Raw genomic sequence first — 13,567 nt, 5'->3', positions numbered from 1 at the left:
ACACCTAATAGTTAACGTTAAAAATTCTGATGACATTACGTTTGATGCACAACTGGGAATCTCACCCTTTGCTGGTAGGAATGCAAATGGTCTAGCCAGTTTGGAAAACAGTTTGACTGTTTCTTATCAAAAGAAATATTCACCCACCTGGAGCCCAGCCTTTACACGCTTGGTATTTTCCAAGGAGAAATGCAAATATCCACACAAAGAACTGTATGCACATATTTATTGTAGCTTTATCTGTAATGGCTAAAATCTGGAAACAACCCAAATGTGCGTTAACTAGTGATTAGCTGAACAAATTGCTATATATCCATACAGTGGCTGGACTACTAGTACGGCCAACATGCATGAATCTCAAAAAGATTATGCTGCTTGAATGAATCCAGTTATAAAAAGTCTACTTACTGTATGATTTATGGCAGTCTGAAAAAGGCAAAAACATAGGGACAGAAATCAGATCAGAGGTTGCCATGGGCTATGATGTAGAAAGGGGATTGTCCACAAGGGGGCAGAAGGGAACATTTTGGAGTGGTTGAAATGTTTTACATATTGATGGAGACGGTACATCCATGACTGTATACTTTTATCACAATTCATCAAAATTTACAATTGAAATTATACTTCAGTTAACCCGACCTTTTAAAGTTATGCCTTAAAAACCCAACGTGAAAAACAAATGAGAGGAAAAGTGCCAGAGTCAGCTTAAGCTGGGGCCCCGAGTTCCACCACAGCCCCCCACTCTCTGGCCTTGGCAAATCATCTCAGCCCTCTGGATCTTATTTCCATCTGTAACATGGTGACTGTTTATCACCTTCCCTCCTTTCCTGGAGACATTAGGAGCTTGGAGTGATGTCATAAATCTAATGGTTCTTTAACAGAGTCCAAAATACTCGGCAGATGAGAGAGACCCTTAAGGACCGAGGTTGTTTGTCTGCCTCTGGCTTCTTGTGCAATCCCCGAGAGAGTTCATTTTTAGGGCCTCTAAGTGCTCGTTAGCTGCCAATTAGAGCACCAGGACAGACCTCTGGGTCGCTGCCTCACACCTTTTAAAAGTGTTTGGAGACAGGCCACCTTGGGTCAGCTTACCACTCATCCCCATCTCTATAAGACCCAGGCAAGAGTACTAGCCAGAGTGCTCACAGAAGGGTAAGCCCCACCACGACTTCTCACTGCTCCAGAACCCCTAGTTTCCTCCCGTCTTGAGTAAGGGTGAATGGACATCACTCAAGGTCTTCACGTGGCTTTTTCCTTGTTGATAAAACAAAGAATTGAGGGATGCTTGGATTCAGGGAAGGTAGGGAAATATGGTGAGGTTTTCCACTCTGAGTGACTGGAAGATTGAAGGACAGAGCTGGCAAACAGAAGGACATCAGAGGGAACTGACTGGGCTAAAGAGAAGGGGGAAATGAAGAGTCTGGGAGAGCCAAGGAGGCTATTTAGGTTGGTTGGGACAGAGCAGCCTGTATTTACCTTTAAGTAAACCTAGAGAGAATGCAGTACAGCCTTTCACATTACAGAAGAAAAAGGGACGAATGGATGGATGGATAGACAGATGATAGATAGCCTTGGAAAACAGCAGGGGCTGGCAGAAAATGAACAAGTTCTCCATTCAGAACAAACTCTTGCTCGTGTGAAATTCAGCAAGTTAATTTTTTTGAGCCTCTTTTTTTCTCATTTGTAAGATGATTACCTATCTTTAAGAATGTTTGCTAAGTTTAAATGTAACACATAATGCAGTAACATATAATAGAGTCAAATGGAGTAATATACCTGAAAGAAGGTTTGTATTTATGTAAACATTAGCTTTCTGTTTTATTTCTTTTCATTCCTTCTTTCCTCTCTCCATCTCTCCCTTCTTTTTTTCCTTTTTCCAAGGTCCCAGTGCTAGTAGAAACTTGTTTATAACACAAAAAACATAAGTCCTTGGACTCCAACTCCACAGCTCTTCCCATTTTGCTGAGTTGTCATTCTTATAAACCAGAAGAATGAGAGAGGGACAAAGAGAGAGAGAGAGAGAAGGAAAAAGTAGAGGGGAGGGGGCGTATTATGCATGACTTTGTGGAGAGAAAGAATTATGCAGGGCAAATTGGAACAGAGAACTTGAGATGACCTGAACGTTGTGTGAACCGGCAGGGTGGGAGATGATTGGGGTGGGGAGTGGACAGATGCATCCAGGATGGAGAGATGTTGCTGCTGCTCAGAGCAAGAATGAACTCTTGCCACTGTGCTATGTGACACTGGATTGTGTCACTGCTATGATTTCCAACCCAGATTGGGCTTGCCTTAATGTTAAGCTAGGAAAATCCATCTGTGAGGACATTTCTTCTGGTGACAAGGGATCCCGACAAATACCCACTCCCTTCTCACCAAATAACCTGCCTGTCTCGGAAGTGGCAGGTGTCGGGGCACTCTTGATGAGTCCCCTGCCGCCTTTGGTCCGACCCCCAGCTCTGCTCCTCACTGTCTGCCTAAATGTGGACAAACTACCTTACCTCTTTGTGCCTCAGTTTCGTGTCTGTACAATGGGGATTATAATAGTATCTACTTCCGAGGCTTATTTAAGATAAAATGAGGTAATACAGGTAAAATATTCAGAACATTGCTTAACACATAGTAAGATCTAATTAAGTCTCAGTTATTATTACCTCCCTTACAGGCTTTTTGTGTGGACTGAATGAGGGAAAACATAAAAGCAACTTGGGTACAAAGTACTTGATAAATGTTACCTGTCACTGGCTGTCACTCCAATCCCAGCACCCCCAGGAAACCCTCTCTTGTTGGTCATAAGCTGACTTCGAAGGCTACACTTTGCTGGGCCTCCTCAGCACTGGGGGAGGGATTATATGCATGGGACCAACTCACAATGGAAGAAATTTATCCTCTCCAATCATGGAACAGGAAGAGGCGAACAATGAGGAAGGGATTATTGCCCATTCGCTTTTTACAGAACGAAGGCAAGAAGGGTTGGGAGAAACCCTTAGGCTCCTTCATCCGGCAGCAATCGCTGCCTTCAAATCTGTGCACAGGAGACTTCCTTGGCGGCTAAAAAAAACCACTCTCAGCCTCAAGAAAACCCACAGCCGACCTCAGAGGGAAAGAGAGGGGTGGTATCCGTGAGAAAGAACCCTGCTATACTCAGAGGTCTTTTTCCTATGCTTTTTCAACACAAAGTAGTAATTTTTTTTCTGTTGTATTTCAGTAAACGGAGCAAGTCCCTCTTCCTTTACTAAGGAAATTTAACTTGCCCTTCTTAACTGCTGATACTGGTGAAATCTGAGTCATGTTATCTACATGTCCTGTCTCCTTCGTCAGATAGTGGCTGTCAGGTCCTCTGTTTCCTAAAGCCCAGGGAGCTCAAGTCTTCCAAGTGTCCCTGTCTCCTCCCACCAGTTCAGCTGAAGGCTTTCTTATTTACAGTCCTTCTGATCCAGGTAGGCGACCTATGAACCTCTCTTAGAACTCCACAATCACTACAGTGTGATTTCCTTGAAGGCAAGAGCACCTTTTCTCCTTACATGTTGCCTTTACAACAGTCTGACCAGGAAAGCTGTATCTGACGGACAAGCCATGATCCCTGCCCTACCCCCAGCATCCTGGAGAGGTGCATCTAGGGGACACGTGTCTGTTGAGGGCAAAGGAGGCATTGCCACTCTACTCTGTGTCTGAGTGTAGCCCTCGGCGGAGCTAAAGTTTGCCCGGCATCGCGATAGAAAACAGAACCCAAATGTACAGTGTCAGTGGCTGGCTTCCCACTGAGGGGACCGGTGGTGGTCCCAGGTGGGAGGTAGATTCTGGAAAGGAAGGTATAACCTGTGAGAGACTAGCAGTCTTCTTTCTCCCACTGAGGGTCGGCGCTGGCCCAACAGAGTTTGAGCCCAACAGATTGCCAACGGTTTTCATAGAAAAGGACAGAATGGAGGTGCCAGGAGTAGTGTAGAGTCTCCTGTGGTAGCCTGTTAGCATAATCTACATTCTGTGTCTTGTGCTATCGATTTTGAGTGGTCCAAGTCGTGACTCTGTAACCTACTCCTCACAATGGTTCAGTTCCCTACCCTTTCTCCATATGCAAGTGCTAGAATGATCCAGGTTATCAATGATCTCATCAGAGGAGGGAAAGATCAGTTAAAAACTGGGGTGCATAAGGGGGCGCCTGGGTGGCTCGGTCAGATGAGCGTCTCACTTCGGCTCAGGTCATGATCTCACGGTTTGTGAGTTCGAGCCCCACGTTGGGCTCTGTGCTGACAGCTCAGAGCCTGGGGCCTGCTTTGGATTCTGTGTCTCCCTCTCTCTCTGCCCCTCCCCTGCTCACTGCTCCTTCTCTCTCTCTCTCTCTTTCTCTCTCAAAAATAAATAAACATGAAAACAATTTTTTTAAAAACTGGGGTGCATAAGGAAGATTTCTTTGAGATGATGGGACAATGACCCAGGACTGAGCCTTGAAGGATGGAGTCTTGATGCGTGAAAGAGAGAGAATGTTCTAGTTAGAAGGGAGCACTAGCACAGTCCTGGACAAAGGGTGGCCTAGCAGAGGCAAGAGTCAAGCAGAAGGAGGCCCCAAAGCTACCTTTCCAGAGCCACTGATGCAGTCCCACGAAAGAACTTTTGACTTCATGGCTTCACTCCTCAGTTGTCCAAGGATTTGTTAGGTAAATGGAACTTCCACTATGTGCAATAGAGTAGAAGCTGGCTAAATTTTCCCTGGGACTTCAGCTGCCCTATTTTCCCTTGGCAAGTCTCCTGATCTCCCATCCCACCCCCTACAAAATCATCATTCTTCCCCATATCTCTTAATAGCAACTCCAGTTGTCCAGGCCAAGAATCTTGGAATCATCCCTGTACTTCTCTTTCTCTCACACTTCATGCCTGGTCTGTTAGTTCCACCGTCAAAATATATGCAGAATCTACTACCTTCAACAAATAGACAACTATTGAATAAAAGGATGGATGGATGGATGGATGGGATCTTGACTTCTTTCAATAGCTGTAGTGATACCAAGACCTGAAGACTTAGGAAAACCTTCCCTCTCTGTAGCACACAATGTCATTTATAAAGCCTCAGTAACAATACACCCAAGTTCTGTAAGAGGCAGTACAGGTGTCGATTTAGGGAGTCAGACAGTCTTGAGTTTGAGACCCTACTTTACAGCCCCGGACTACTTATTTAACCTTTAAAAACCCCAGGGTCCGGATTACACCGATATAATAGCAGTTACCCCACAGAGCTCTATGAAAACTAAATAAGAAAATAAATATGAAGTTCTTAGCACAGCTCTCAGAGTTTATACTTTCAAAATGTTGTCAGCGCTTTCTTAAGTCACCTTCGTGTCCTTCCGTATTTAGCGTCCGAGTGCTTCTGTACTTTGGTCTGCTCCTTGCTCCTCTCTTTGCTCACTCTCCCTTTGCATCTCTTCTTGATTTTGTGAGATCTTGTCCTCCTACCCTTCTTTAGATTGTTCCTACTCTCCTATATTGTGCTTTCTACAACCTCCTATATTCATCTATTCACTGAGCTAGTCAGAACCGCTATTCAGCACTACACACAGATACAACCTTAATAGCTGTTAAAATGCTGGTAAATAGTTAGTGTCCTGGGCCCCAGAGTAGTCTCTCTGCCCCAGCCTCTTCCCTAGGATCCCCTGGATCTCAGCCTGAAACAGCAATTAAAGGTCCATGTCTGGCATCGTGGGGCCCTCCAGGAGACTGCTTAAGCTCTAGGCTGGTAGGTGCCCACGCCATATTACCCCAGCATCCAGTAGCCACAGATTAGGTGCCTACTGTGTGTCTCTTTCCTTCTCTGGCAGGTTCAGGTCTTCTCCCACTACAGAGCTCAGCAGCAGCAGCCTATGGAGCCAGGCGCCTGGGGGAACAGGACAACTGTCACTGAGTTCATCCTTCTTGGCCTGACAGAAAACGTAAGACTGAAACCCATCCTTTTTGTCGTCTTCCTCTTTGCCTATGTACTCACCATAGGGGGCAACTTCAGCATCCTGGCTGCCGTCTTTGTGGAGCCCAAACTCCACACTCCCATGTACTACTTCTTGGGGAACCTATCTCTGCTGGACATTGGATGCATCACTGTCACTGTCCCTCCAATGCTAGCATGTCTCCTGCCCCCCCAGTGCAGAGTCCCCTACGCTGCCTGCGTTTCACAGCTCTTCTTCTTCCACCTCCTGGCCGGTGTGGACTGTCACCTCCTGACAGCCATGGCCTATGACCGCTACCTGGCCATCTCCCAGCCCCTCACCTACAGCACCCGCATGCGCCGTGAAGTCCGGGGTGCCCTGGTGGCCATTTGCTGCACTATCTCCTTTATCAATGCTCTGACTCACACAGTGGCTGTGTCTGTGCTTGACTTCTGCGGCCCTAATGTGGTCAACCACTTCTACTGCGACCTCCCACCCCTTTTCCAGCTCTCCTGCTCCAGTATCCACCTCAATGGGCAGCTGCTTTTTGTGGGGGCCACTTTCATGGGGGTGTTCCCCATGATCCTCATCTCAGTGTCTTACGCCCACGTCACAGCTGCAGTGCTACGAATCCGTTCAGCAGAGGGGAGGAAGAAGGCCTTCTCCACGTGTGGCTCCCACCTCACCGTGGTCTGTATCTTTTATGGAACTGGCTTCTTCAGTTACATGCGTCTGGGCTCAGGGTCAGCCTCAGACAAAGACAAAGGGATTGGGATCCTCAATACTATCCTCAGCCCCATGTTGAACCCACTCATCTATAGCCTCCGGAACCCTGATGTGCAGGGCGCCCTGAAAAGGGTGCTGATGGGGAAGCGGCCTCCTGAATGAGAAGGCAGGGCATCGAAATACCCCTCCCTCCTAGAGCACCCCCTGACTTTCCCATGCTGAAGGCATGATGTCGGTCACAGGTGTCTTCAGGGGTGGGTTGAGGGATGGGAGGAAAGTAGATAGTATGGACCAGAGTAGAGGATGGTTTATCTTGGATTGGGGGGAAAAGCTAAAGCTGGTAGGAGATGGATTAAAGTCAGGTGGGAGAAAATTATAATGTGGGTCAGGAAATGGGACACAAATCAACTATTTGTTTAAGTTCAGTGAGTGTTCAGCTGAAATATATTTAAAATGCTAATAAAAGCAAAATGTTTGTACCCTCCACTCACCTTTTAAGACAAAATACATTCGTACCAGAGTAGGGGGTGTGGTTTTTAGAAGATTCTTCTTCAGGAAATAAACCCAGGACTGTGTCATTAAATTGAGGTTTGACGTAGCCTAGGAGGGGGCATTGGGACCTGTCCGAACACCCTGCCAGCGTCTTCTTCAGAGCAACGTTGCCACATGCGGGCTCCGCAAACCAGTGTCCCCATCCTGAGTAATCGTTAGTGGGAACACCACATTTTCATGTCCGTGTGCGAACTGACTCTCACAGCTCCGGCACCAAAAATGTGAGGACGGAGCATGTTTCAGGAGAAGGAGCACTCAGAATAGTACGGCGCCCCTCTCAAAGTCCAACAAACTCATCCTGATACGAAATTGTAGGACACAGCTGGGGCAACTTTTGGTGAAATGAAGGTACTATGGACATTTTCAGGCCAAAAAAGAAGGAAGAGGGGGGCAATATGAGGAAGATACTGGATATGAAAGAAAAAGAACCCACTGTTTTTGATGAAATAAAGGCAATCACTGAGTTTGCCATAAAAGAGCAACACTTTCCGAACCGTGTGAACTGAGAGAATCCTGCCTGAAGCTACAGCCAAAGAAGAGTCTCCTGCCTGCAGAGAATTAGGAAGAGAGCATTTAGTTCGCAAAGCTGAGCACAGAGCACCAGGGTGTGAAATCCCGTAACACCCAGAAACCGGGATCCACTTAACTTAGAGCACGCGACAGGGGAGGGGTAATAATAAACAAGTCATCATGTGCTATGACAAAGTGGTTGTCTTTAATTCATGTTCTGAAGCGCATGGTTTTTTTAGGCCTGCCTTTAGATATTGTGAATTTTGTTATTTAGCCTAACTAGGTGTGATCATGTTTCACAAAGCCATTTCTTCCCCAGGGAAATCTGAACTGTATAGTTTTTGACTCTGCTATGCAAATATGAGCAATTCATGTTTCATGTAAATCATTTTACTAAAAAGCCTCTTTTTGTTTAAAAAGAAATGTGAATGTATTGACATGAAAAGGTGTATGGCATCTATTGCTAAATTTAGAAAGTGACGATAATGTGATATGTGAGCGGGGGCAGAGGGGGTGAGTAGGCAAAAAATCCCGGACAACAACCCCCGAGCTTAGACAGTGCTTCCTTCCCTCTGTGGAGGAGGGTAGGGCTGTGGGGAGTGGAGAAGCACTTCAGCTTTTATTTTGTGTATTTTTATTTGAATTTTTTTCCCTGGGTTCTGTAATTTATTTTATTTTTTTTTTTTTTTTAAATTTTTTTTTTCAACGTTTATTTATTTTTGGGACAGAGAGAGACAGAGCATGAACGGGGGAGGGGCAGAGAGAGAGGGAGAGACACAGAATCGGAAACAGGCTCCAGGCTCTGAGCCATCAGCCCAGAGCCTGACGCGGGGCTTGAACTCCCGGACCGCGAGATCGTGACCTGGCTGAAGTCGGACGCTTAACCGACTGCGCCACCCAGGCGCCCCCCTGGGTTCTGTAATTTAAACAACAACGGCAAAAAATAAATTGTAAAAAATGCTAATGGTGACAATGCGGAGTTGGGAGGGTAGGGTGAATGGACTGTAGTGTTTTATCTCCGGCCTTCAAAGTGTCCTCTGTCATCTTTGAGAAAAATAGTAAGTTGGCTTGTCCATCCAACAGAAGGCCATTGGGTTCACCTGGTCAAGATTTGGGCTCCTGGGAGAGACATAAGCCAGTCATTGGCCATCTTGCTCCTCCAAACGATCCCTATCCTAGGAGAATACTCTCGGTGGGCCTTTCCTCCCTCCTCCATGCCCTTCCTGGCCCTGACCATTTGAACTGTACCCTCCATTCCACACCAACGTAATTCTACTCAGAAGTAGTGACTAATCTTGGTGGGGACCCATTTTGACCTTTCCTAGTTCCCTGTGCTGCAAACAAAGGTTCGTGGACTCCCGGCACCGAAAGACAACTTCTAACCATATCACCACCCTGACTTCAGAGAGCCCACATCCAAAGAAATATGTTACAGATGTCATCGGTTACTTTGTGAACTTTTGAGGACGTCCAGGACCCATCTGTCAAGCTCAGCAGATGTCATTTTATACATATTGGGCATCTACATAGGAGTAGTGGAAGATGCTCTCATATGCATCCCAATCATGCCTCCTTCTCCATCAAGAGGCTTAACCATTTGTCCATCACAGAGAGAGGCACTCTTAGGACTCAAGAAAATTATAAAAGTAGTAGGTTTTCTCTTTTATTCTATTAGCACACAACAGTATTTACGGAACACTTTGAAATCTATTCTCATTTGAATATTGTACCTGCATAGTTGAGTGTCACCCACAACCAGGGCCAGGATTGCAGAGTAGGAAGGCCAGCGTCTATTATCCTCATTTTGCAGATTAAAAAAAAGCAAAGGTACAGACGTGCTAAGTGATTTTCCAGAGGCCGTAGACAGACTTAGTAGGTAGGACAGCCTCCAACTGCCAACTCCTGATGCAGCATTTTTGCCTCCCTCCCAACCTGCTTCTAATAAATCACCAAAGAATTCAAAACTAAACGGTGATAATGACTCTAGGTGCAGCGAGTCTCAGAGATGGGAAAGGCAGCGTAGTTGAGTGGAGAGAGCTTTAGACAGGACATATGGAGACCTGGGTTCGAATCCAGCCTCTTTTACTTCAGGCTACGTGAACTTTAGGAGCATCAATTCCTTCCATCTGTAATTAGTCCCTTCCAAATAGCTTGGCTTTTTTCACTCACCTGCCATATGATAAATACTCAGACCCACATAGGTTGCCAAAGGCTGAGGGAAAATAAGGGACCACGGGCAATTAAATGGACAAGGATAAGGTTGAAAACAGGGTACAAGCCCAGGAACAATTGATTGATGGGCAGTGGACCTGTGGTGTGTAAAAGTCGGTTCTTGGTCTTCAGCAACTGGAGAGGTAGTAGCAGTGGGCCAGGCAGAGGCACGAAGGCCTGAGAGCTAATAATGATTGAAACAGGAAGAAGAGAGCCTGGAAAGGAATCTTGGAACATGAGCCAGATAATATGTAACCTGTTTTCAGAGTTTTTTATGTTTGAGGGACCTGGTTAGATGATGCTCTCAGGGCCTAAAAGAATTCCGACCTTATATTTGGTATGACAGGTAGCTGTCCAGGGTAAGATTCGGGGAAGAGAAAATAAAGCAAGCATCTTCTATGTGCCAGGCAGCAAGGTGAGAAGCCCATGCTCCTAGTTAAATTGAATACGCTGTGGTCAAGTTAGGAGACCCGGCTTCCGGGCTAACACTGCTACGAGCTAGCTGTGTAACACTGGGCAGGCCACTTCCTCTCTGCGGGCCCCACTTTTCTCATCTATGCACAGGGCATCATAACATGCGCTTCAAATGATTATTCGGAGCATTCAATGAATTGAAACACAGAATTATTGAGTTGACAAGTGCAGCGTGAAGGTGATGTGAAAATTCCATCGGGTTCAAGTAGAAGGCATTGCCAGATTTCTAGTGTTTGTGTCCTCTCTCTACTATGGACCAGAGCAGGGATTTTCCCCGCGAAAATGCCGGCTTTCCCAGACAGCGCTAGGCCCTTTGCACTGCACTGGCCTTCAGCTCCCTTGAATGAGCTGGTGAAGGACTCAGTCCTGTAGAAGCTGCTGCCCTGCACCCCTCCCCCCACACCACGGGAGGGAGCGTGATGAATCTCTTGGGCCCCCAGACACCTCAGTATCTTTTGGTCTATTCACAAGAGACAGCTAATTGATAAACTTTGCTAACTTCCCCAGCCTCTGCAGGACCTCAAGAGTCCCACCCACCCAGGAACTGCTCTAATGAAGGTTTCCCGCCGAGACAGCCAGGGTCAGGATTGGGGAATGTAGTCCTTCCAAGATCCACAAACAGAATCTTCTAATTAGCTCCCAAATGAGAGTTCAGGATAACGCAGCCTAGGGACTAAGGGAAGGTGGGATTTGCTGATTGTCTTCTGCATCTCTGCTAATAAGGCCAGAGGGAAGGGATGCCCAGAGAAGACTTCCTTTCTTTTTGGTCCTTAAGTCAGAAAGAAACTAGACCTCAGGGAGGACAGTGGAGGAAGCCAATTAGTGATGGGTGGTTGCAATAGTGTCGTTAGTAAGGCTCATTAGCAAAGTTGTGAGTAGAGGCAGGATGCGTTCAAACCGAGAATGCCTGGTCAGGGGTCTCAGCCTCCCTGCAAACACCGGCCTCCCATTTCTTCACTTTCTGTCTGATTTTCAGCATTTTGTTCTCCCACCTTCTCACATCCAGAAACTCTGTGTTCTCCCTCCCCCCTCCCAGGACAGTCTGGTTGTTTTCAATCCCATGTTAAGAAGCACACCTGCTTCATTGTAAGGGTGCATCATTTTATAACTGCACCAGGATTTCCTTGATCAAACTCCTGCCTCGACCGTTCAGGTTGCTTCCAGTTTTTCACTCTTAAAGGCAGGGCTTTGATATGTCTTTGCACAGCCGTTTCCTTGAACGGGCCATATGCGTGTATGTATGTATATTCAACACGTTTATGAGTATTGACAAATTATCAATAGGCAGGTTGTACCATTTGGCTTTTCTACCAATTCAGTGCAACAGGGCTAATTCCCTGGTCCTCACCAACCCTAGGTATTACCATTTACAAAAATCTTTTTACAATGTGATAAGTGAATCACTATTTCCCATTACTGTTTTACTTTGCATTTCTTTGTGAGGGACGCTGAGCTTTTTCTTCTTACGTTAACACAAGTGTTAGCTGTTTTTCATATATGCTGCCAACATTTCCCTTATTTATATTTGTCTCTTATTAATGCTATTGGTGTTTTTGACTTTTAACATTTCCTGTAGCCAAGCATATATTTTACTTCATGATTTCTGTCTTTGCTGTCACACTTGAAATTATTTTCCCCATCTCAAGTTTATGTAAATATTCATCTATATTTTCTAGCGCTTATTTTAGGATTTTATTGTTTACATTTTATGTTTTACATTTGGACATCTCAAATTCATTTTCGTACATGATGTTACATAGTGATACAGCTTTATTTTTTTAATTCTATAGCTTAGGTCCCAAGACTGTTCCCAATAATTTGAAATACCTCCTTTTGTCAAACATCAAATGCTTTGGTACACTGTTGCCTGCTTCTGGAATTTCTACTGTGTTACTCCGTTCTGTCTGTACCACAATGTTTCAACCACTGTAGCTTTAGAATACACATTCATTCATAGCTCATTTTAGAAATCACATATTCGCGTCACATTCTCGTTGATCTCTTTCCTCCCAAATGGACTTGATTAGTCTTGCATGTTTAACTATAGAATCATTTTTCTGATTGGAACCTTCTACCTTGGAAATTTGCATTGGAATGTGTAAAATTTATAGATGGTTTTGGGAGAATTGACAGCTTTACCATATATCTTTCCAGATAGGGACATGGTATGGTCTATCAATTTCTTCAAGTATTGCCTCTAAAGAAGAACTCTGAAGTCTTTTAAAAATGAGCACTTCTTGGGGCGCCTGGGTGGCTCAGTCGGTTGGGCGTCCGACTTCCGCTCAGGTCATGATCTCGCGGTCCGTGAGTTCGAGCCCCGCGTCGGGCTCTCTGCTGACAGCTCAGAGCCTGGAGCCTGCTTTGAATTCTGTGTCTCCCTCTCTCTCTGCCCCTCCCCCACTCACTCTGTGTCTCAAAAATAAATAAACATTAAAAACATTTTTAAAGCTTATTTCTTTAAGAGAGAGAGCGTACAAGCAGGGAAGAGGCAGAGAGAGAGGGAAAGAGAGAAAATCCCAAGCAGGCTCCGTGAAGTGCAGAGCCCCATGCAGGGCCCAACCCATGAACTGCGAGATCATGAGCTGAGCGGAAACCACGAGTCGGCCACTTAACAGACTGAGCCACCAGGCGCCCCTCTGTTAAGTTTATTTCTAAATAAATAAGAGTTTTGTTACTATTATGAAGTAAATGCTTTAATATAAGATATGAATAGTTTAGGACTCTTACTACGTCTTGTTAAACTATTTACCAACAGGAAAGTGACAGGGTACCCATTTGGACATGACCCATGTCTATTTCATCATACCATCACAAATATTACTTTTTTTTATCATTTCTAATCTTAGAGGCCAAAATATATGATAATTTTACTTTGCTTTTTCTGCTTCCTAGTAAAACAGAGTAATTTCTTCTGTTAACCATGTTGGCATTTTTCTCTTTTATAAATTGCCTTTCAGTTCTTGGCTTATTTATCTAAGGAGATGTCAGTGTTTTCACTTCATTTTTTCTTTTTCTTTTTTTTTTAGTTTGTTTGGTATGAATTTCTACTAGATCTTTAAAGAGTAAATATATTAGCCTTTTCATATTTTCTGCAAATATTTCTCCAAGTATTATTTGCCTAATTTTAATTTGAGTGACTTTTTACAGAAAATTTTTTAAATGTTCAAGTGGTCACATCTTTTGACCTT

The 13,567-nt window shown here is 45.0% G+C and overlaps 1 protein-coding gene across 1 annotated transcript; it reads left to right on the top strand.

Moving 5' to 3' along the window:
* Positions 1-5,807: 5,807 nt before the first annotated feature.
* LOC112853271 (olfactory receptor 3A10) lies at positions 5,808-8,332 on the top strand. Its single transcript, XM_025916831.2, has one exon. It carries the CDS (start codon positions 5,847-5,849, stop codon positions 6,792-6,794), a length of 948 nt encoding a protein of 315 aa, XP_025772616.2. The 5' UTR covers positions 5,808-5,846; the 3' UTR covers positions 6,795-8,332.
* Positions 8,333-13,567: the final 5,235 nt, after the last annotated feature.

Source organism: Puma concolor, chromosome E1 (genome assembly GCF_028749965.1).
Source record: "Puma concolor isolate L17-30 chromosome E1, mPumCon1.1.hap2, whole genome shotgun sequence".
Taxonomy (NCBI): domain Eukaryota; kingdom Metazoa; phylum Chordata; class Mammalia; order Carnivora; family Felidae; genus Puma; species Puma concolor.
This window is presented reverse-complemented; position numbering and strand designations above follow the sequence as displayed.

What these genes read in the sequence shown, in the direction of transcription:
- LOC112853271 (XM_025916831.2), top strand. Translation starts at nt 5,847, where the DNA reads ATGGAGCCAGGCGCCTGGGGGAACAGGACAACTGTCACTGAGTTCATC.